Source organism: Pseudopodoces humilis, chromosome 5 (assembly GCF_049639895.1).
Source record: "Pseudopodoces humilis isolate 2021_Gansu_Grassland_sample_001 chromosome 5, ASM4963989v1, whole genome shotgun sequence".
Taxonomy (NCBI): Eukaryota; Metazoa; Chordata; class Aves; order Passeriformes; family Paridae; genus Pseudopodoces; species Pseudopodoces humilis.
Genome location: NC_142204.1, coordinates 60,710,966 through 60,735,693, shown reverse-complemented (window position 1 = coordinate 60,735,693; position 24,728 = coordinate 60,710,966). Strand labels below are relative to the sequence as shown.

The window sequence follows — 24,728 nt, the reverse complement described above, 5'->3', positions numbered from 1 at the left end:
AGCAGCGAGTTGCTGATGCAAATTAATTACTGTTACCAAATTAACCTATTTCAACTAAACTGCCTTTACTGACCACTATAATAGCCATCCAATAATCATCTACATCACACTGCACAACATCAGTCAGCCTCAGAAGTACTTATAATTTCTTTAATTTATTTCTTCTCCTAGTCCACAGGGCTTGTAGCCAAAAGTATTTCAGAGCTCTGAATATAGTCACAACCAGCAAACCTAGCTACTAGTTAGATCCCTGGTGGGTTACAAATCAACAACAGAAATATCCTTACAAATACAAGTAAACATTCCTGACATATCCTAAACACTAGCAAGAGTTAAGATCTATTTTATTTTTATTTCATTCAGCAAACACATACTAAAAATTTTTAACTGCAGATTGTCCTCCTCTGAGATGCTTTGTTTTTGTATCACAGCAAAGCATTAAAAGATCAATCCTTAAAAGCTTAACAACAAAAAAGGCCAAGTGCAATCTACATACACTGAAACTAATTACTTTTATGACAATCTACTTATCCACCACATCAGTCTGGCAACCTAATTCATGAATTCCCAGAGTCTTAGTGTCTACAGGTTGTGCCATATGGCAGTGCAAAGTTAGATTTAAATGTGATTTCAGTATCACAATGGTTATGTCTTTAAATGCACAAACAAGTATACTAATACATGAGGAATTAAATAATTTTTCAAAATTTAACATTGAATAATTTGCACGTCTCTGAAGTGTGACTCATGGAGACCATAGTGCTCTGCCAGGATTATGAATTTTTTCACTATTGATGGGTATGTTGCTGCCACAGGAGAGCTAAGAACAAACCTCTTAAGAAGGAGGATGACATGGATGTTCTGTGCAATACTGGAGAGGGGTTGAAGGAACAACAAAAAAAAGATGAACTGTTATGTTAGGGAAAATGCCAACAAGGAGAAATATTTGTGAGAACACATTTCATATTCCCTAATAAAAGACACCAAAATCTTTGCAGAGGCTAGGTGAAATGTGGTGCATCCTTGATGTACTTCAAAGACAGTGTCATCATGGATTCCAGTTCTGCTTGCTCTACCCCCATGAGAAGTAAAGCTGACAGTCCTCACCCATCAGCAGGGACAATGGCTCACAGTGATAAAATAGTGGTTTCCAGTCAAGGGACACCTCATGTGGCTTTGAAAGAGGGAGGAGGATTGGAGCACCATGTCCTCTCCTTTCATGCAATGCAAGATGCAGATGTCTTCTGGTGGAAGAGTCAGAAGCCAGCACAGTGCAGTTATTTCCTCCAGTCCAGATGGGCAGAGATGTCCCAGCAGTTACAGTCACAGCCAGGTTAACCAGGAGAGAGATGTGAGCTACAGGCTGATAATGCAAGGAGCAGCTCAGACAGGGAGCTGCCTTTTCCAACCCTTTAGTCACCTGACTCTGGGACTCCTGATGAACAATCAGAAAGAAGTTCCCATAGAAGTTAAAAGCTCCACAGAATAAGATAGCCGGTGCTCAAAGACACTGGGAAACACACCATTCTTAAGAAATTACATTTCATCCTGTTAAGTAACAGCAGAGCTCCAGCCTTTTGGAACATTTTTTTAAACAAATAAGACAAAAATTTGCACATAAATAATTAGAATGATGACCTAATTGCCCATACATATTTAAAACACAAAGTTCTGGCTAAGAACACTGGTGACTCACAAAACAGTCCAAGAGCAAAGGAACAGTAGCTCCAAAGCTGGACACTTCACCCGAAGGAAAGGTCAGCTCTCCCTGGCAAGCAGGAAAATATCTGAACAGATTTCATGGCTTCTGGCAAGGTAAAGAGTCACAGCTGAAATGTCTGCCCTTGCAGAAATCACAGTTGAAATTTTACATGACTTTCAGCATGATTCAAGTGCCGCAAGGGGATCTGGTCATATGTAGGGCACAAGAGCCTGGGAGAGCAGCCGAGAAAGCCCAGCTCTAGATGTACATGGATGCCTCACCAGAAGCTTCCCAGGCACAGGGATTCAGACACATGTAGTTTTCAGCTGATGAAGGAAGGGGGTCTCTCCCAAAATCTCAGAAGGGACACCAGTAACTGTCTGGCCATGCTCCCACATGTCTGTGTGTCCTGAATCCAGGACTAAGAAAAGTGGCCTCAGTCACTTCACTAAGCCATGTATATTCTATCTTATCAGTAATAAATTAAAAGGCAAAGCTTTGAGCCTGGAAACAGCTGAGATTGACTCAGTGCCCAACTCAGTCCGAGACTGGGCCAAGGATGTCCCCTCACAGAACAGGGCTTTTCTGTTTATGTACAAGTTAAACTTTTCATTAAACCCTGGCAATGCATAACTTCTGACAGCCAGAGGAAGGAGTCAGAAAAGAAACCCCAAACAACAATGAAAAGCCTAGAAGATAGAAAAGGGATCTAATATTTAATCCTTAATCCTTTCATGAGGCCAGAGGCCATGTGTCTCTCTGTCCTACCACGTCATACACAGCCGAGAGCTGAGCTCCCTCTCCTCCTAACCCAGAAGGGCTCCAGGCAAAGCCACCTACAATATTTCAGCTTTCTCCATCCACTTAAAGCTTACATTGTGAGATTTAATGAGCACACCCACAGCCCAGCAGAACAGGTACCACCACTTCCAACCCCAAATTCAACCCTGCAGATGCAGGTCAGGTATCTTTGAGCCACAGTCACCAGCACATCATGCTGTGGCTGGATTTATAAAGAGCCTACACAGCAGCAGAGACCAAGTTTGGAGCAAGCATTTCCCAGGCACCTGAAATGTGTTGGAAAACATGAAGAAGAGACACATGTGATCACCACTACCTGACAAGCTCCTCCTAGGGCTGGATGCTGCAGAGGTTTTCATTTTGCTTTCATTTGTTTTCATTTGCTATGCTATGAAATCTTCCTGCTACCTTCCCCCAGACCAGAGAAGTAGTGACCATTTAACATTCTTTTCAGACTTGGTTGTTCTTCACTGAAGATATAGTTAATATAAAATTAGCAAAATGAAAAATCACTAATGGTCGTTGCTATTATTTATAAAGGATGAACATTGCTTTTGCTCCTATGTTTTATGAGAATAAACCTTTCTAGTTGTACAGAATCAAAGAGGAGGATATGGTCCTCTGTTTTAAATATACTCTTATATAGTTTTTGTTCATTTGTTGTTGTTGCTTTGTTTTTAAAATTCAGTATCTTTTAGAGATGTCATTTTCCTTTTTAATTTTGGCAATTTTCCAAATTCTAAGGAACTTTCCCAGTACTTTGCATGCTGTCACAGCATCTTCAATCCATCTTTACAGCTCTTCCATCGTATTTTGTGTAAAGAAAAACTTTTAGCTCATCATTGCAGCAGCTGCTAATGAAGATCTCTAGGCTTTCTTCTAATTGATGAAGAGAGAATGACAAATATTTTAAGTATCCATTAAACTGTGCTAAATCAATGGTGATTTAGCCAGAATTTCTATAGGAGCATACAGCACATCCACTTTAATATCAAGTGAGTTAATTGTGATCAATGATACTACAGCAGAAGGCAAATGAATTCTTAATGACAAGAAACTTCACATGTAACAAAAATAGATGCTAACAAGAAACCTCTTTGCTGAATTTTCCATATTACATCATTAGTAACCACTGTACTCAAAAAAACTAAAATGCAAATATGAACATTTTAAAGACTTCTATAGATCAATCAATTTTACGAAACATAATAGGATAAGGAAAAAATTGTAAGATTTTCTATAATTTTTTTTCTACATACATATATTTTTGAAATTTATTTTAACAGCTATTAGATTAACTAAAAAGTTATCATCAAAAAATTCAGGTTTTTTTTTTTTTACCCACTGAATACAAGACTGGGGCCTCTATGGGTGTCCTTGTCTCACTTTTACAATCTCTTTTGTATGACTTGTAGGTTTTAATGTGCATCATAACACCTCTCATCCAGCAGTAAGAAATTCTCTGGGGAACACTTGCAGAAAATAGGACATTGAGTCCATAATTAAAGTAATCTCTTCCCAGGCAGATGCTTCAGTTGGCTCTGTTATCACATATTACAAAAGGCATCTTGAGGCCTATAAAATGTGTGGCAAATGGCTTTGGAGATGAGAAACAGCAATTTTTCATCTAATTTTGATCCATAGACATGTAAGTACTGTATTGCCACTTTTTGGTACGAAGCCAAATAACTATTGTGGTTGTTGAAATAAGCTTGGCAGTAACCAAAATTAAAGAGTACTCCAGCTTTTATCATCAGTCAGGAAAGCCATCTTTGCACTTAGCAAATAAGCATGCCATCTCAAATATGCGAGTTAATGCCTACATCTGGATTTAGAAGAAAGGCTTTATGCAGCTTAACTCACCATACATATTCTCTCTCTATTTGTGTGTTAAAACCATCGTTCAAATTACGGCCCTGACATCTTCACTGCTTTGCCAAACTGTCTGTGATACTGATTGGGAGTGTTTCTACTGTTTATTTTTTTGTGTTTTAGGATGTTTAGGACATTGCTCTTTGAATGCATAAGTAGGTTCTGCAAAGTAATTTGTTCATATCAGCCATAGTGCTTTGCATAAACACTAATGGTGATAGGAGCTAGCTGAATTTGTGGAGTATGTTTTCAGCTCCTGACTGCAGCAATGTGTTCAATGTGGACACATTGAACCTCAGACTACTGAGTACTGAAAAGAAAGACAGAGAATTACTTTCTTCCATTATTCATTTCTTCAAAATTGTTATTTTAAACTATTCCCCATTTGGGTGGGAAATCACAGATTGCTGCAGAGCTTCTTATTCTTTAAGACTTTAAAAATGCATTTTTCACAGAAAATGGCTCAAGTGAATGTACAACACTACTTGAGCTAAACAGCTTATGTTGATCCAAGAGGGATATTTGGAAGGTTAAAAGAGAAAATGTTTTTGTTACATTTCTAGTAAGAGCTAAAAAGATTCAAGCTACTCCAAAACAGTAAAGAAAACAATGCCATTAACTTTAAAACATAATGTTACAGTGCAATTTTACCTGTAAAATGTGATAAAAACAGCCATTAATCACCAAAAAGATCTGAAGAACTGTATGTGAAATACTTCAATAAAATGCTTTTAAATAAAAATGTATTATTTGAATCGGTGTAGCATCTTCAAATCTTCTTCTAAGTGATAACTCTGCTGTAGAACAGAGTTCATCCTGTCAGATAATTTAAGGTCATGGTCACTTTGAATACTCAAAATCAAATTTTCCCAGCAGGAGGGCAGGAAAAGCTGATCAAATTTTTTTGTTATCTTCAAGTTTAGGCATTCCTTCTTTTTTGTTTTTAAACTTTTGCTTGAACTCATCATGAGAAGACCACTGTTTTACAGAAAAAGGGATAATTTCTTTCTTGCTGAATATTACTGCATGTCTAACATAGTATTTTGTAGATCACTCTATTAAAGTTCCTCCAAACAAATAAGGCAAGAAAAGTAAATTAATTTGTGTGAACTGAGAATATGGTCAGAATCCTTATATCTCCTTGCCTGAGTACACAAACAAAGCAAAATTCAAAAAAAATAATGTGAAGGCACTAATTTTAAAAAAATTTGAAAAGTGCTGCCTGTGCCTTTGATGGCAGCTTGAACACACCTGATTGCTCTGCTGGATCCAGAGCAGTGCTCAGCACCCTGCAGGATCAAGTTCCTCACCAAGTCATTTAGCAATAGCCCCTTACAAGAAGTCAAGGGCTTCCCAAAAACAAGACAATGCACTTGACTCCAGCTCATGCATGCACTGGACACATTATCTGCTTGATTGAAATGATCAGGCTCTATCAGTCCACCAGGAGACATTCCAGCGTTACCAGGGGTTTCCATGCAAGCATGGTCTTAATTTGTACAGGTTCATCTGCAGTACTGAAATTTATCTTCCTAAAACATCTTTTACAACCATCCTCTGCCTGCACTCGTATTTTATGCACTACATGTCTATCTGTAGACAATGGTTCCAAGTATGTTTAGTGCTCACTCTTCTATGGCTAACATTTCCAAAAGAACTCCCCCAAAGTGGTTTGTGGCTATTTCATTCAGCATATTTCTTCAAGGAGGTAATTTTGAAAGGTTTGCTATTGATCAATTATTGCTAGGCAAAAGACATTTCATCCAACTGCTCTGATACTGAGGAAAAACTTTTTAATGGAAACAAAGTCTTAAGAGTGTGTGTAATACGTTCTGTACTCCAGTCATGTTTTCAAAATTAAGCCATTTTGAGAAAAGGGGAAGATAAAGCAATGCTTTGAATGAAACAAAAGTTTATGCTGTTGATGAACTAAAATACATTCTGAAAAATCACCCTGAGGTTAAATTTCAGAGATATTTTTTATAAAAATTCAAGGGAAAATTTTAAACACAATTACTGGTAACTGATTCACATATTGTGAATTGATGGTCTCATGCACAAAAATAATGAGAATGTTGCAAAGAAAAGGAAGAATGTAAAATCTAATCTCTGCTTCTAGAATTGCTAAGTGAATATTTATATGAAGGGAAGTAATTCTCACAATTACCATTTTATTATTTAGATAACACCAGTAGAAAATTACTAGATTTCATTTTATTTCATGCAGGAGGTGCCACAGTCCTATATGAAGCCACAACAAAATCTTAATAGAGAAGCCAAAGGCTATATTGAGCTTCCTTCTGCTATCATACATTATGAGTACGTGATATAATAAATTTGCAACACACAAAGAAAAGAAGCCACCCTAATATTGTATAATATTGCAGTTTCCTCTCTGGCATTACACAACATTGACAGAAGTAGCATTTTATGCTTCTTGCTCATCTTCGGAATTAAGTTAATTAACTAATACTAATAGAATTTTCATGTGCTTTTACTTTAAGTACATGCTCACATAACCATTTTTACTGTCTTTGTTGGTTCTGCTTTTCTTATACCTACAACACAGCATGAGGAGTCTAAAATCACAAATGGCCAGTTGTCTGCACACTTGGAGAAAAGTTTAAAAAGCAGTCTTCTCATTAAAGTAAGTTTTTAGGAACATCAGTCATCTGAGAGAATATTACACAACAGATTTGACCTACAAGGAAAAAGGAAAAAAATTGCAAGATTTTATGAACTTTACACAGTTGCCATTTTTATTCATACCCTTCAGCAGATTTCAACTGTTGAGCAGCCCACTCATTGAAAATTCTTGACACAGAAAAAGTTACTTACTGTTGAGGGTGGTGGTTATGAAAAACTAATTTTATTACTTGATACAGATGCTTATGTTTAGGCAGCTGAGTCTGTCTGGGTGGGATTCCAATTCACATTTAAAAAAATCTTAAAACTTGTGCCTATATAAAGGTCTACAACCAAGCTATGTAGCTAGTGATCCCTTTTGGTCAGTGGAGATCTAGATGTTAATTCTGCTGCCTAGAAGTTTGAAAATAATTTGGAAAATCCTAAGGAAGCTAATAGAGACCTTCTATTCCTGCAGGTACCTCTCCCCAGATGTAGAACTGATTGTCTATGGAACCACCCATTAACCCTCAGGGGAATTATAGACACACAGCTCACATAAACACCTGCCTGGAGATAAGCACATATCCTATATCCAGCTGAAACAACTGAAAACCCCTTTTCAGGAGTGGACAATTAGGTGCAACCAGCTTTCATCCTCCCCCATGGCTTTTGTGCTTTGCTCTGAACACTTCTGAGTACTCACCACCACAGTACCCTTTGTGCTACTATTTTCTGTTAAAAAAGTTTATGAAAACACCCACAATTTCTCATTAGTCACCTCTGTCTGCTTTGCACAAAATAGACAATACTAAGACAAAACTAACAGACAAGTTAAATTTAATTCCTCATAGTCAGATGAGTCTTTGCTGTTTGGGGTCACAGCTAGAGAAGCCACAATTATTCCATGCACTGTGTTTGCATTTCACTGGAAATTAACAAACACAGAAGATGAAGGAGGTAATCTGGGCAGCACATCAAAATGGGACATGAGAGCAGAGCCAAGACAGGAATCAAATATTGGCTCGTGATTTTCAGAATATTACACATAATGTTGATTGACGGCACAACAATGCCTCTACCCAGGGAAGTGGAAAACCAAGCAAGGGAGTAATTTTTCTTCATAGTTCCACTAGACTGACACACCAGCAAGGAATAATTACTGATGGTTTTTTTTTTTCTACAAAGCATAACTTATAAGACATATGGAAAAATAAAAATTACTGCAACACTGGGCTAATGTTGGAACTACTCTGACTGTAAGCAATGACTGTCTCTTATTGGGTGCTGCCCATACAATCCCTGACTCAGGGTCCACACCAATATCACAAAGAGTGCTATGAAATATCCTGCTTCACCCTTTTGTTGCAGTAAAGAGTAGAAAGAGAAGTGCAGCACTTATTGAAGCAGGGTTTCTTTACAAAACCCCAAAGCCAAGGTTATCTGCACTTTAAGGTTTCCATATGTGTTACGGCACACCTCAGCTGAATGCAGAGATTTCAAATCACAGGAACTAGAATGCTGTGGAGAACAGTGTATTTCAGTGCACAATTCTGTGTCATCACAAGAATGTGAGGGAGAAACACGTACATGACCATATAATTGAGAGATGATTATACATAAATGCAAGGGACTTAAGGGACCTCACTTCTGATAGATGCTGGTTTCTGTTTACTTTTATGTTATTATTAGTGTGCATTTTTGTTGTGTTCAAACATAACCGTGTACTTAATCTTGAAGATTATCATTTGTACTTCCTTCAAACAATTGAAAAAACCACAGTAAACAGTGTCTTAAATGGCAGTTAGCTAAGTGGTTTACCAGGGGAATGTGGTTCTTTCAGACAATATAGACCTTTCCCACCCTGGCTAGAGGACTAATATAGTAAAGCATGTAATCTTCTTGGTTGTTTATTCAATATTTCCATAATTATTATCATCGGTTTTCTATAAATGCTTTAAATAGATAACCAAGTCTCTCAATCACAGTCTTTATGGTCTCAAGTGTTTGTACAGCCTGATATTTTGAGTTCATACATTAACACCATTGCCAGTTCCTGAAACAGGCTTAAACACATGGGCATGAAAAGACCAGTTCTGGAACAGGGTACTTCAAACTTCCCAGAAAGGAGTTGTAACTTAAGGTGATTATGGGAAGAGGCATATTCTCAGTGAAAAACACTGAGATTTTAAATTTCTTGAAAATTTCTTCCAACAGTTCATCTGCCTGCCTCAGCATTCAGTCCCAGACTTTTCCCAGGAGCTGTGCTGAGAATCAGTTTCCCCTGCCTCAACAGAAGTGATGTGCCAGTGCCCTGCCTCAGCCACCACTGCTCTCTCACCTCTCTTCATGCAGAGCCACCACCACAGCTATTTCCATTCCTGCTGAGCCGTTTGCACCATAAGCTGTGCTGATTAAGCATCACACAATATGTGACTGGGCCTTTTAGTACTTACTAGCTTATTAGACTCTGCCTACAGACGCAGGCAGATAGCTTTACAGAGGTCCAGTCTTCTGTTAATAGAAGTTATAGGGAATATATAGACACAATCATCCTTATTAAACACCCGCTCAGTGACTAACACAACTGGTTACATAAAAATATATTTTTCTAGGTACATGCTACAGGCTACAATTCTATTTAGTACAGTAGTTGAAACTTCTGCAATAAACCCTGCTGGTGGTCAAAACACAATATGCTTTTGCTATTTAGGTCAGCTTTATCACTCTTGCAAACTAGTAAGTTAAGCCATCTATAAAACAACAGGCTTAACAACCTAAGATGCAGCCCAGCAGGCCATCCTGCTTAACAGCCATTATTATCCCTGCTGTCAGGCTGAGCTTTAACTAGGTTAGTGTGAGCTTAGAGCAGAAATTACAAACCATGAAACCTAGCTGAAGGATTATGAAGATAATATTTTACAAATTTGCACACAATCAGAGAAATTACTTGTTAGTGTAAAGGAGAACCTACTATTTTGTAGTGGTAAAGAGAACTTACAGATCCTGGCAATTTTCTTGGGAGGCCCTGTGCTCAATACCTGTTTAACATCTGTTATTGCTAAGAAAACTATTCTGTAATAAATTATGCATTTTAGCTTTTATTTCCTCAACTCAGCTGGAGGTATCTATGGTGAAAACACACTAAAGGATTTTGCTAAAATGTACTACAGGAACACCAGCAGCACTCAGAGTTTCTCTTAGAAGTGTATTTCAAAAAAAGGTACTTTCAATATACATTTAGTAGCCATAATAAGGTACTTTGAGGACAAAATCCCAACAGAGTGAAAATAAATTTGCACACAACTAGTGTAAAAAAATGGTCATTGCCTCATTTTGCACAGAAACAGGTTGGCTCCAGCCACCTTCCCCCATGGAACACAGGGCTCTGCACCATCCCTTTTCCTGGTGAAAGTGGGGAGAAGGCTTGTTGAGTGAAACACTGAGACAAGGAAAGATGCAAAGCTCCATCAGGAAACATTACATTTCGATCCAGCAGTGGCACAGCACAGTGTGCAATGGAAATAACTGCACTACATCAAACTGCAGAGATTAGGAATATTCCAGTGGGGTTGGAAAGAAACTGAGCGCTGTGCTAGCAGCTGGTGTGAATCCCAATGTGCTGTGCCTCTGCATCTCACATACACAGAAATAAGCCCATCTCCTTGCAGAACTGTGCCCCACATCCCTCCCCAGAGCATCCCTTCCTGCAGCACAGCAATACTTTGTGTGTCCCTCGCTGGCTGTTTCAGTAACCTAAGTGTGGCCAGGAGCCATCCTCCTCCACCATGACTAGGAAATGCAAGGTGGACTGGGAACTGGGAACTGACACATTTATGTAGGAATATTTCTGGCAGTTTATAAACAAATCACATTGTGGCAGGGAGGATTGTTGCTGGGAATGTCCAAATTTACAGGTATAAATGCTCTGCCTGGCTACTGATTTTTATGAAAATTAGTATCTGAATATCTCAACCACTTTGTCATGTTTGTTTGGTTACCAATGGATACAAAAGCTACAAGGAAGAACAGGCTGACAGCATCACTGCACAAATCTCATGTCTTAGTTCTAGGAGAGCACACCAAAAAGCACAGATGAAGTGAAAGGGAATTTTGCCCATGATGCCTACAGGGTCATGTTACATCTAGAGAATTCCACTGCTTCAGTGGAAGCCAGAACAGGTCAATAGTGTTTGTAGTTAATAAAATATATCTGTGCATCTATAGCAAAAGCTATCTGGCCTGTGAGAGATTTGCCTGGTGACCTTTGTCCAGTTCCTCCTGAAAATTGTCCAGGGAGAGTTCTCAACACTCAAAAATCGCACGTCAAAGCTAATGCTAATTAATAACCTTATTATCCATCCCCAGAGAGGTCAAAGACTAATGAGCTGATCTGAATCACAGTCATGTTGGCAACAAATACTATAGGAAGCTCTTACCTACACTGAAGTGTTGTCAGAGTCTATAAATTCACATATTTTGTAAATACTTTCAATTTATTCTAAGTAAAACAAAAATTAATTAAATTGATATGTTAAATGTAATCTATATCAAATTTAAACTTTATATTCAATTTAAAATGTTTTAAAAACTTATTATTTGCTATAAAGGAGAAAAAGGGAGATAAACAAGATAGAGTACTCTGGAACTCTTTTATTCAGGGAACTGAGTAAGGTAGACAGACTAACACTGCTAAACAAAACACTAAACAAAAATAGCTTTGTTTACTGCAACTTGTGATTTAGTAAGCAGGGTAAACACCAGCTGAAGCAAGAAAGTGTGGGCAGAAGAAAAATTGAGGAGGAGGATTAGAGGTAAAACATATTTGTCCTCTTTACATTTCCTTCAGCTGACAATCACGTTTACCCAGTATTCCTGCAGACAAGTGTGATCCTGGAGTAAGAGAAGCTGAGCCCTTCCACTCTGGTCTGGATTTGTTCTCTGGGAAAGCAAACTGATATAACTGCATCTTTTTGCTCATCCTCAAAGATAAATCAGTATCACCCATGGAGCATCCTTTTACCTCACATGAGACATTCCGGGAAGCCACTGAGTCTGACCTGGGGACCCTGGGAGCAGCTGTGGTGCTGGGCTCCCCACTGCAGGATCAGACCTCTCAGCCCTGCCAGACATAGGTTTATGTCCATGCTGCAAATTACCTAGCCAACAATAAATTCAGATTTCTGCTATGCATAGCAAGGACTTCACTAATATAGTGCAGACCTTTGTTAAAGGGGTGCTAATGCCAAAGAGGTGGATTACAACTTAAACAAACAGGAAATTACAGGTTTCATTTCCAAAACTGTTCAGTTCTGGTTTAACTCTGTTTCCACTGAAGCCAGTGTTGGACCTTCCATAGATTTCAAGATAGACAAGCACCCATTGCCTTAGAAAATAACCCTTTAATTTCACTTACACGAGAATCAGCACTCATAGTAGTACTTGAATTTCTGCATAGTTATTTTTCAGCTCTTCAACGATGGCAAACATGAACAAAAATTCCAATACAAAATCACGGAAAAAATCACCCACAGGAAAATGAATGACTGGTTAGAAATTGACCTCAGAACTCACAATGGAGGGTCATATCTCATAGCAACTACATTCACAGTCCCTGTGCAAGTTAGGACCAAAAATTCAACAATTATTTCTTGAATACCAGGAAATCCAAAAAATTCACGAGAGAAAGGGAGTAAGCAAGAGTACACAGAGAAGCTGTACAGGCAGCTCAAACAAATTTTAGCTGCTTCAACTTGTCATCAAAGGAAACTGTTTTTAGAAAGGAATTAAATGTTGTATAAACGCCATAGTTGGCAGATTTCCTCCAGGTATATACAACTCTTGTATAGACAACAAAAACACTCTCACAATTTAGTCACCAATCATCAAAAATATTATTTCCCAATTTACTATAAATGTTTAGAAGAAAAGAGAGTTAGAAATAAAAATGTCTTGACATTGTCATCACAGGTAATAAATAATATATCCTGACAGTATAGGCAAAAAAAAACAACAAACCCATTATTTAGGTATGGTGAAATATCAAAGTCACAGGTAAGTCAATCTACAGGTACTGTGCTCACCACCAGCAGCTTCTGTTCTCAGAGAAGTCAGTCACTAATTTTTATGTTTTTCAACAGTAAAACAACTTGATTATGTAGGGCACTTACCTGCTGCTTCCCATTATGGATTGGAAGGGAATAATACTCAGAAAGTTTGTTCTGATAACAGGACAGTCACAGAAACATGGAAACATGTCTCTGAAATGTTGCAATTATTCACATATTGAATTAGGGAGCCTTTTTTTTTCTTTGAAAGTGTCAAACTTGAAACATTTTCTACTTTTGACTGCATTTTTGGGGTATTTTCTCACTCAAATCTGGTCTATAAAATTATGGGACAAATAATTATAAATTACTTGAAGGAAGAAGATAGTAATATTTATGATAATAATTCAAGATAAGCTATTTTGTTGGAATCTTCTTTGGTACTAAATCATCAAATGATAACTTATGCCTTTGAAACAAATTACAGAAGAAAACCCTCTTGGTCATGCTTGGTTCGTCAGAAGTTCAGAGTGTTTAAAATTAGGAATAGTAAATACTTGAGTATAGTTACTCTCAAATACTTGCATTACAATATGAATAATATACTTGTGTGATGTTCTAACTCATGTTAAATGCAATAGTTACAAGATTGTGTCAGTGCAAATGGGCTAATAAAGGACCAATGATATGATTAATTACGAAGAATCATCCATTTCTTTTAAATGCTGTACCTCCTACATGCTTTGAAAATAAGAAGCTCCAATATGTACAGAAACCCTTCAGCCAGGAAGATCCCAATAATCTTAGTTCAAATTCCAGTCTGCTCTCGGCAGTGTACTCTGACTCTTTCATGCAGACAGTGTGAGCAGGTGAGACTTTTGCTGTCTCCAGAGTGATTTTCTGCTCATGGCTTTGGTGTATACGTACATGAAGTTGACACAGCCCGTCCCTGCAGGTGGAGCAATCCAAACAAAACTGAGGTTTGTGGTTGGGAGATGGCTCACATGGGACGCAACCACGCTGCACATGAACTGGTTTCCAAACTGGTGGTCGGACATAATTCCTAGGAGAAGGACAGAGAGGAAGGAAACAGTAACACGTGTTAATGGCTCACTGCAAGGTGCTAACAGACCGAGAAATGCATCTGCCATGTGTTTCATCACGGCAACACGGAATGAAAAACCCCCAGGGGTATGCCATCAACTAATTACAATTAATGCCAATGAAAATACTGGAGCTGGCCTTCGCCTGAGCCAAGGCTGACTTTGCATTTACTGCAAAGCTCTGTGTATTTACTGCTATTCGTTTTTATGAGGCCAATACCAGAGGAATTATTTGCATTTTTGAAGGAGGAGCTGGATCACAGCTACTGTAAATAAGTTACTTTATTACCTCATTTACACTCATTACAGATCTAAAAGAAAGTAACACCTGAAGCAAAAAAAAAGTTCTATTTTAATAAGAAAAATGAAGCTCTTAGAGAAAGGTATTATTTCCTAATAGACACCTATTTGGAAAAAACAGGTGAATGTTGGATTCACGAACTCTTCTGATCTGAAAAAAAAGCAGCAACCTTCCACAGTTTTACCAGTACACATTCCTTTTATTTTTTTTAAATTTATTTTTCATACATGCCTCTAATGCATGAATGAATGTAAATGTCAGTTATTAATCCCTCCCTCTGGAATTCACTGCAGTTCAACATTAGACAAAATAACTGTATTTTTAACATAAAACAATGCTTGACAGCAATCTTTCTCCCCTCAGAGCCTTTTGTAGTTTCCTACAAAGTAGTGCAAACTTGGTTGTTTGTTTGACATCTTTGGCTTAAAGGAAAGCAATCTTAGCAGAATGGATCACTACACCTTTACTCCTAGAAAGAGTAAATAATGAAACTATTCTTTTAAATGCAGTTATCAGACGAGAATGCCTTGTTCCAAATTACTTCAAATATTGAACCTTCATTTCAGAAAACAGTGACATGGGCTGAAACATGGCTAAAAGGATCAAAAGGAAGAGGCAACGGGAGCAGGCACCACTGTGCTCAAAAAGGTCCCTGTGAGCTATTTGGTGATTGCATCTCAAAGTTTATAGTGGCTGGTATTTCCCAAATTTGCTTGTTGCAATTCAAACAACAACAGAGAAATAACAACTGTCTCTGACTTTATTACTGGGTTTTTCGTAATTCTCCTGCAATGTGAATGCAGCAATTTCTCGTAAACCTCCACAGATCAGAGGTGGAAGGAGTTTGCAAGTGAGAGGTTTCCATCAAGGAGAGGGATAAATCCTTCCTAATGCAAACACACTGCTCCACCTGCTGTCCCCAGGGACCAGATGCCAGCAGCACCTTGCATGGTGTGGGGGGCTGTCTCACAAGCAAACCTTTCCACATTTCATAGACAAAAAGCAATGTCTGAAATCCCAGTCAGGTACCAGTGAGGATGACAGACTCTAGCTCAAGGCTGTGGATGCTATTTATCCTCAGGGCTATGGAATTCTAAACCAGCTCCAGTTTTTGGGGAGGAGAAATGAGCCACAGTGAATTTAAGTGATCCATCCCAGTAGTGACAGGAGGCAGCAGGTGATGATAGGGATGCCTGTATCTTTTACAAACAACCACAACCTCCTCATTCAGGGTTTTCCAGTTAGTTCCCCACTGAGAATCCACATGAGATTTGTCATTCACACAGTCACAGCTCAAATCCCCAAGTGATGCTGAAGCTCATCATGTCAGGATAGTCACAGAGAAGGCTCAAGCTCCCCTGAATGGAACCTCTTTTCTGGAGATCAATAGCAGAGAAATCCAGAGAGATGGTATTATACTGACTCTTCTTTATTGCAAGAGACTAGATACAGATGAGGTTTGGCCACTCCTTGCCATGCTGTATTGCTTTCATTGCCTTTATTGGCTAATTGAGAGGGGTAGCAGTAACCTCCTTAAGGAACACTGCTCGACTGGTGTCCAGGCTCACCGCCCTGCTCTCATTGCTGAGGTCCTGCAGCAGCACTCTACTGGGACAGGTGTGTCCAAAAATATGCCCAGAGAGGTCCCTCAGAGAGCAAATGCTATTTAGGCAACTGCTTTGCTTTGCCCAGGATGTCAGGGGGTAACTGATCCTTTCCCAAAGCCTGTCCCTCTCTCTGAAGCCTGTGCTAAAGGCAGTGAGTGACTCCAGCGCTGTGGGCTGGGGTCGGGGGGCTGCTGAGAGCACCAGCTCTCACCTGCCATCATCCCTGGCTGTGCAATGGGAAACAGCCAGCCCCAGACTAGCAGGGTAATTAAACACTAGATGCTGTCAGGGGAGAATCAGGAACAGCCCTTCAGTTTGAAGAAATTCCCCTTTCTCCAGAGCCAGCCAAATACAAGGGAGGACAAAGGCTGCCCTAACACATCCCCCAGCCAGGGGACAGGCACAGCAGCCTGGGAAATGTGACTGCTTCCCTCCCTGGCAGCAACTTGTGAGTTAATGAATTCCCTAGGTTTCAGGCAGTATACTGCAAAAATGTGTCTAATACATCAAACACATAAAACATCTGTGGAGAATTTCTTTTTCCTTTGATTTACAGTTTAAAAAAATAGCAATTTTGCAGTTACTAGAATAAATTCAAAACAAGAAAAAAAAACAAGTTATTCAGGTTTTTTTTTCCAGAAAAAAAGTCAATGAATAGTACAGCAATCATCCAAAATCCCAATTTTATAATTTTATCACCATGTAATATTTATAATTTTATTAATATTTAATTGTTATATTTTTACAATAAAAACAAACCTCTTCCTCTGCTGGACCTTTACTGAGTACATCAACTCCATTTAGGAGTTCAGAGCCTCCAGAATATTTAACAACAATTAAATACTGAAACTTCAGTGAGTACAGAAATATTAAAAAAACTTTTAGATGCTTAAATTCCAAGGTTTCCTATTGAAAAGGTGAACATAAAAATGATAAAAATGTAAAAAAAAAAAAAAAAAAAGGAAAATTCAATTTATACTAAGAACTTGTTAAATTAAGGGCAAAGAATGTTATTTCACCCTTTTGCTTCCAGCCTTTTTGCAGTCCCTTGTTATGGAAGGCAACTCCTCCCTTCCCAGCCCCTCTCCAAACTGCAGTCACGCTGCTTCTCAGTGCTTCTCTGTGTGTTTGCCCCATAGCAAACCAAAGGACAACCGTGAAACAACATTCTGCTACAAAAAAATTAAATGACTTTGAGATAAGCCTGTTTCTACAGCTGCTCTAAAAACAAAACAGGATGCTGTACATTCCTCTAACAGCTTCAGAATGGCTCAGGTCAATATTGTCTGCAGGTACCTCCCTCACACCCTGGTGACCAGTGCAACAATATACATTCAAGCCTACTGTTTAGAAAACTAATGATCTAGGTAAAAAATTAAGATCTTCCTGTATAAAACTCTAGAAACACTTTAGCAAAAAATCAAGTGTTTCCATGTGACTTCATGAATACTGAAATGTTCAAAGTTTTGTGAGAGATGCCCATCTACAGCTCTAAAATGTGCTGCGTGCAAAGAAGCTGTTAGAATCTATCTGAACTCCTTTTGCCTTGGTTTTTACAGCCTGCACTCATCATAATAACATGTTTCAGACATCTGCACTTTCTAGATTCTCCATCCCCTAAAATTTCTGAGGCTTTAGGAGTCTCGGTATAATCAGTATAATCATTCAAATCCCAGACATGCTTTGTACCTGCCAACAGCACTGCTAGGAGAGGAACTAGACATTCTCAGTCCCTCTCAAGGGGGAATTCAGCAGCTGTTTCTATAGTGTAAACTTTAAAAAAATATGGTTAGTGTTATTCAATACGCTATCTATAGTCACTGAATCAAAGAACTATGTGAAGAGGTAGATTTCAAGGGATAAAATTCCAAGGGATAATAAATCCAGGGATAGAGAAAAGTATTGGAAGGAAAAGCTTTGGTAAAGTCAGATGACAAATACCTAAGTTCAATCTTTAAATGTTTAAAATTATTTTATTGGTAATCAGACCCACTAGTAGGGCTATAACAGCTAATGCAGGGAAATATCTTGCTTCTTTTATAAGATGGCACTGACAAAGATCAGTGAGATATGAAAATGGGGGTCCACAAATGCCTAAATTCAGGTGTTGATCCTGACCAACACTCTTGATCCTGATCAATCATTATTACTTTCACCTTGTTGTGTAGCTTCTCCAAAAGGGAGAACCACAGATTATACCAGCCACTCATTTGGGCCTCTGGAAGACAATCCAAGATCTTTTGTACTGATAGAGCTTGGGAAGCATCTAATGGTACAGATATATGCAGGAAAGAGCCATATCATTCTCTGCTTTCTAAGTCTGAGAAACATCCATCTGGAAGAGCTCTGACTTGCACCCTGTGTTTTGTAACTACATCATTTTATGTATTACAACATGACATATCCTCCTTAGAAAACAGTTTTCTAAACCAGAACTTCCTCGTGAAGGAGCTCATCTGCATGTCAAGGTCCTTGGTAAGCCCTTCATTAAAGCTAAGGCTCAACAGAATTTCCAGTGATGAAGCAGCTGGAAGGTGGTGCCATTTCCTATTTATTGCACGAATTGAATAAGTTATTAAACAAAAGAGTGAATGTTAAATACAGGTGTAAAATGAATGATCATGTTTTGGCTTTGCTGCTTCTAAACTGATTATCTACTACGTGCTTCCATTTTCAAAGATTTGTGCAAGTGAGAGCAAAATGCCAAACATAAAATATTGATGAAATTCCAAGAAGAAAGAGCTCTAAGTAACAAAATAACTCTGGCATCTTTGAGAAAGCAATAATTCCTGATTAGGAGATAATAAATTTGATTCAGAAACAGACATTTTCAAATTAGATTTTGCATTATGTAAAAATAAAGTACCTAGTCCTAGGAACCATCTTTTCCCTTGGGAAACAGAGCTGGAGGCTTACATTCTCCATCCAGGCTCTGGCATCTCAAAGGGTGATCCACAAATCCACAAGGTAAGCACAGCTCTGGCTGGTGTTACACAGCAGGGATTGATGCAAAAGTGACTGTTTTTGAAAACACCTCCTGTGCTGAATCCCATGCTGAAGTGGCCAAACCAGGGCTTGTTACTTGTTTTCCCCACGTAGGACCAGGGACCTGCTCTGAGGGGAAAACTAGGATGATTAATTCTTTTTTCAAAATGGAAAGATGCTGGTAGCCATTTTTTTTATCAATTAAAGTAATCACTTTTTCAGGGAGTGAATGCCCACAGTCTCTACTTTCTAGAAGCACATCCTCTCTATGAAACTGAAGATCAGTCATACAGAGAGGTGCCTCCACTCTCCTGTCACATGGGAGACCACATCACTCAGATACAGGAGTGCTGGGAAAAGTGACAACTTTCTGGCCACTGACAAGGAGCCTGGCTCCTCAGTAAAGCCCCTGTGGAACAGCTCTCCAGGACTGCTGCAGAACCAAGGTCCTCCTGCAAGTTCAGGGGAAGCCATGTGCCTCCCCACATTACCTGAGGTGCAGCAGAGGCTGCGGCTGGACTGGTGGCTGGCACGACGTGGACTCACAGAAAGCCAACTCCTTAAGGAACATTTCAGGATAAAATCTGAATGTGTATACACATAAAGTTTTATTTACAGCAGCTAAAGCTGCAACTTTCAGACCACATTTTCAGAGGTAGGAACCTCCCTTTCTCCTATCTTCAGATGTTTAAAAGACCTTTTTGAGCCTTATCTGTAAACATATGTAAAAATGAAATACATGTTTTCACTGAATGCTATAGATTGCCATAATTTTATTTCTTGTTAGAATATTTGAGCAACATCTTTAAACAGTTATGAAGCCCTTTCAGGACCCTGCAATGTAAGTCTTAACATTTTAGAACTAGTGATGGGAAGAAAATCAAGTTGTTTCCTGCTTTTGGTGGTTTTATCTTTTTTTTTAAAAAAATCCAAAACATGTTTAAGGAAAACATCAATAATCCATATTAAAAGAGACCATTGGGAGTAAAGATATAACTGGACCTGGTAACTATAATTTCTAAAGCATGAACACAAATGCACAATTACGAGCTCATGCGGTTTCTACCCAAGAAAGTAGCCAGATAAAGGTTTCTAAATTACACAGGTAAGCTCCCTTCAACTGGAGTAAAAGTGAAGAATATGGCCCTAAATGAACTGCACCCACCCAGCTGAAATGTGCTGCTGCCAATTGATTTTTGGGGGGTGATTTCATTCTGCTTCACAGGAAAAAACACATCTCATTTGACAGAGTGTAACAGACTGCTAAACCACTTGGTAGCCCTTGTGATCAATTAAGGGTCAGGATGTTTTGATAAATTATTAAACAGTATGAAGAAAGAAAAGACCAGCAACCGACAAATACATTCTTTCATCCAGCAATATATTACCTTTATCTTTCTTGAAGTCAGGTGTTTGTTTCATTATTATTATTATTACTACTGCTTCACTATTAAATAATAAATCCTTTCACTATCTGCAATGCTGGGGGGGAAATACCATCCACATGTTAATCAGAACACTAGCAAAAAAACAGATATGTATATAACAGCCTGTCAGTCACTAAAAAATAAAGTCTGTCACTAAAATCCATAAGTCCTTTTGTGGTCAGGAGACAACCAGAGCCTGAATACAGCAACCTGATTCTTCAGAGGGTATCACTGTGCTGAAGTAACTCACACTTGAGATAGGAAGCATGGGTTTTATAACCTTTTTCCCCATATGAGAAATTTAAATGGAATTTCTTTATAATTCTGAAAACAACAATTTATTGCAAATTCACATTTGAATTACATTCACAAATTGGGATTTGGAGATTAAATAGTTCCATTCAGGGCTTTTAGGTGCTTACAAGAGAAGCACTTTATATCCACATTTGTGAATATTTACTGAAGCAAGCCCTTCACTAGAAACACAGGTTTGCAGGAATGCACCGCTAATGAACAGATTTTTTAAAATTTGCTCTGAAAGAGAGGACACATTTTTGCTTAATCTCCCTTTTAATGTTCCTCTTTAAAGGGATTGTTAATCAAAACTTTTGAGCAGCCTTTTGTTAGAACCCACTTAGGGTTATAATTTCATCTCAGGGATTTATGAGTACCGGTCTCATTAAACCTAACAGGAGCTACACATATGGAAATTGTGGAGCATGGGGAAGAGAATATCCCCTTTCTATAGCACAGTTCCCAGCACACTGAATGAGTCCCTTGTGTAATGTGTGATTTGGCTCCATGAGTCAGGGGAATGGGCTGGTGAGACCCTGGTTTGCAGCGTGTTGATAGTTTCAGGCCATTGTCAGAAGGGATGAGAAGACAATTTACTGCTGAAATCTAAGTGTTCCATAGAGAGCAACATGGCACTAAGTGCTCCAAGGCAAGTAGATTTAGTAACAGTAAACAGAGACCAGGAGTAATGTAAATAGAAAATGCTAATAAGTTACTGTGTTGCTGAAGTAGAAAAAAATTTCCAAAGGCTTGATCCAAAATCTATTTTATATGTTTTCCTAATAGTCCCAGCATGTTTTATAATAGCAACTTATATATATATATTTATTTCTTTATACACCTGTTAGGCCGATACCTTCATTCTGCACTTTTCACAGTTTCTATTTTAGCACCGAATTCCAGTTTATTCTGTTGAAGGAAAACAACTGTCCTTGGTTTGCATCCACTCACTTTTTTTTTTTTTAATTCTTGTTGTATTTGACTGGTGTCTCATCCATATGAGTAGCTCTTGTACAACTTCCAAAAAATATTGCATTGTTCTGAATCTTTCCACTTTGCAAACGTAAATCTTTGTCTCATGAGCCAAACATCAGATTCTCTGCTTGACAGGGCTTATACCAGTGACAAATGTGACAAAGGGACACCTTGTTATCACACCAGACATCTGCTCCCACCAGGCTCATTGTCAGAGCCTGCAGTAACCACATCCTTCTTCTTACAGCAGCAACAATTCACCAAGTGTCCTAGTTTAGGGCAAATTAGGGAGGAAAACTCCAAATGGGGATTTCCCCAGGGAAATGCCCCCTCCCCACCAACTGGTCCGGGAAAGGAAAAAAAATTCCTTGGAGAGAAGTGGAAAAAGGTGTTTATTTAACAGAAATTGATTAATATTAAATAATAAAACCTCTCGCTGTTCAATGTGATGGCAAGTCTAGGAAGACTTGCATGACAAGTCACCCCAGGACAAGACAGACCTGGAATCCCTGGAATTGCCCTGGATTTGCTTTAGCAGAGGTGAAAGCATGAACCAGCGGTCTTTACTGACAACACCATCCTGACCCGCTGACTAAACAGAGCCATGAACCAACCAAACCTCCCTGCTGACCAGAGCAAGGAACACCAAAGGAAACATTGCTGTGCAATACCTAGAAAATCACCACACAGGTCAGTAAAAAACTAATTGCTCAACACTCATCTACAAACACATGCATCCTGATTGGATCTATAAAGCACCAAGCTGTTGGTTGTTTTTAATAAACCACTCTTCACCCCAGACTCAGCTGAGCTGGTCTGAGTGGCTTGCAGTGACAAGATCCCTGCTCATCTATGTGGTTGCTGCTAACACCTCCTGGTATCCTGCTTGCCCTTCCATAGCCTAGCATGACTAATTAGAATAATGGCTTTACCTAAAAAAGCCTAAGTTTCTCTTTAATTTATTTTACATGAACTTAATGGTTTCTGGCAGCAGTCTGCCTTGTAAAGCGTTTCCTCTATTTTGATCCTTCGCCTGCAGCCATGTTTTGCATTTGCCTGCATTGCTGTCACTGCCTCAGTCACCTCAGCACCTCGTATCTTGGTTGCACTTGCACTGTCCCTAATTACTCCTTATATCTCTGTTATCAACGTTACTGGCAAACTCTGATGTTTTAAAATTGATAGTTTTCTCCAAGGCAAATTAAGTCAGTCAAACCAATCAATAACGATAACTACATAACAAAACCAGAGGGACTTACACATAAATCTTTCCAGATGGAGTATTTATCATTTGCAGACATCTCCTCCTGTTTTGGAGTGATGTTGTTATGGAAGTTATCCTGTTCTATCCCCCAATTCCTTATCTCAGATGATCTGAAACTCAACTTGAAACCATACTGTGTTGTCTGGATTAGCTGGGATAGTTGGTTTTGTTCGTAGTGCTGTGTTTGGGATTTAGTATGAGAATAATATTGATAACACACTGATGGTTCAGTTGTTGCTCAGTGTGCTGATCCCTAAGTCAAGGACTTTTCAGTGTCTCTTGCTCTGCAGGGAGCAGGTGCACAAGAATCCAGGAGGAGCATGGCCAGGGCAGCTGACCCGAGCTGGACAAAGGGATATTCCACACCATAGAATGTCATACCCTTTCTATAAATTGGGGGGAGTTGGCCAGAATTGCCAATCTCTGCTCAGGGATGGGAGGGGCATTGGTCAGCAGGTGGTGAGCAATTGTGTTGGGCATGGTTTGGTTTCTTCCCCTTGGGTTTTACTCCTCTCTCCCTTTTTCACTTTCATTACTATATTTTACTTTATTTCAATTATTAAACTGTTCTGATTTCAACCCATGAGTTTCATCTTTTTCTGATTCTCTTCCCCATTCCCTGGAGTGGAGAGAGGGTTGGAAAGTGAGCAAGTGGCTCACTGTAGTTGGAGTCTGGGGTCAAACTACAAAGCGTACAGAAGCCATGGTTTGTCCCTCACCAGTACCAACATCTCCACAGAGCTGGAGACAAGAGGCACTTTCCATTCAGAGGAGCAGTCCTGGAGGTGCTCCAGGTCTCATGATCCCCCTTCCCACAGCTGGGCTTACAGCAGCCTCAGCAATACCTACACTGAGGTGACCTATGTAAGACCTCCTACAGCCCCAAGTGCCCTTTTGGGACATCAAAGTGACCTGTGGCACAGCCAGTCCCAGTCTCTGGGAGACTTTTGGGACAGCTGAGCCTCACAAAACCCTATCTGCTCTGGAAAGATGGCACACAGGCAGGAGAGACGCATCTGTCAGGGAAAAGCCAGCTGAGGTAATGAGAGACTGTGGTTTTATCTTCATACATTTACACGTGGCCAACCACAAACACATGTGCCATTTGTGAGCACTGCTTACAGCATCTGTAACACTGTGATAAAGAAGATGTTTGTCTTTTTTCAGCAGCTGACACCAGTGACACAGTAGTGCTGGTTTGCTACGAATTCCTCAGAATTCATAAATACTAAAAACTAGAATTGTAAAGTTGCATAATGGGCACCATGGCCATTCTCAGCCTCTGCAAAGGGGTGAAGAGAGCAGAGGAATCACTGACCAAGTTGGTGGGAGAGGTAAGGGAGAAGTGGGGCTGGAAAAATGTTATTATGGATTGCATGGAGGGATTTCAATTAAAATTGTCAATCTCCAGGAGTTCTTGTTTTCAAAGTATGCTGAAATTCAATGCAGCTGGCTGAAATCCACCACTGTCTCTGTCCAGATCAAACTAGCGTGGAAGGAAGCACAGTCCTGTATGAGCCACAGATATTCTGATGTGTCAGAAAAAAAAATCTGACAGATTTTCCTCCTCTGAGGCCACAGATCTGTTACATTGATAGCTTTCATAGCATAATTATAGCATTTATAGCATTGATGAAGGCATTAGGTGTGGGCTAAAGCATTCCTGTGAGGGCGAGTGTGTGCTCTGTGGGCTGTGTACCAGCAGCAGGATGTGGGAGCCAGCCA

The 24,728-nt window shown here is 39.2% G+C and overlaps 1 protein-coding gene across 1 annotated transcript in view; it reads right to left on the bottom strand.

Moving 5' to 3' along the window:
* Positions 1-24,728, bottom strand: part of RELN (reelin) — a 271,094-nt gene that overhangs the window by 180,676 nt on the left and 65,690 nt on the right. The window contains exon 3 of the mRNA XM_014255169.2: positions 13,975-14,110. Within this exon, the coding sequence (XP_014110644.2) occupies positions 13,975-14,110 (136 nt within the window). The remainder of the gene's footprint in view (positions 1-13,974; positions 14,111-24,728) is intronic.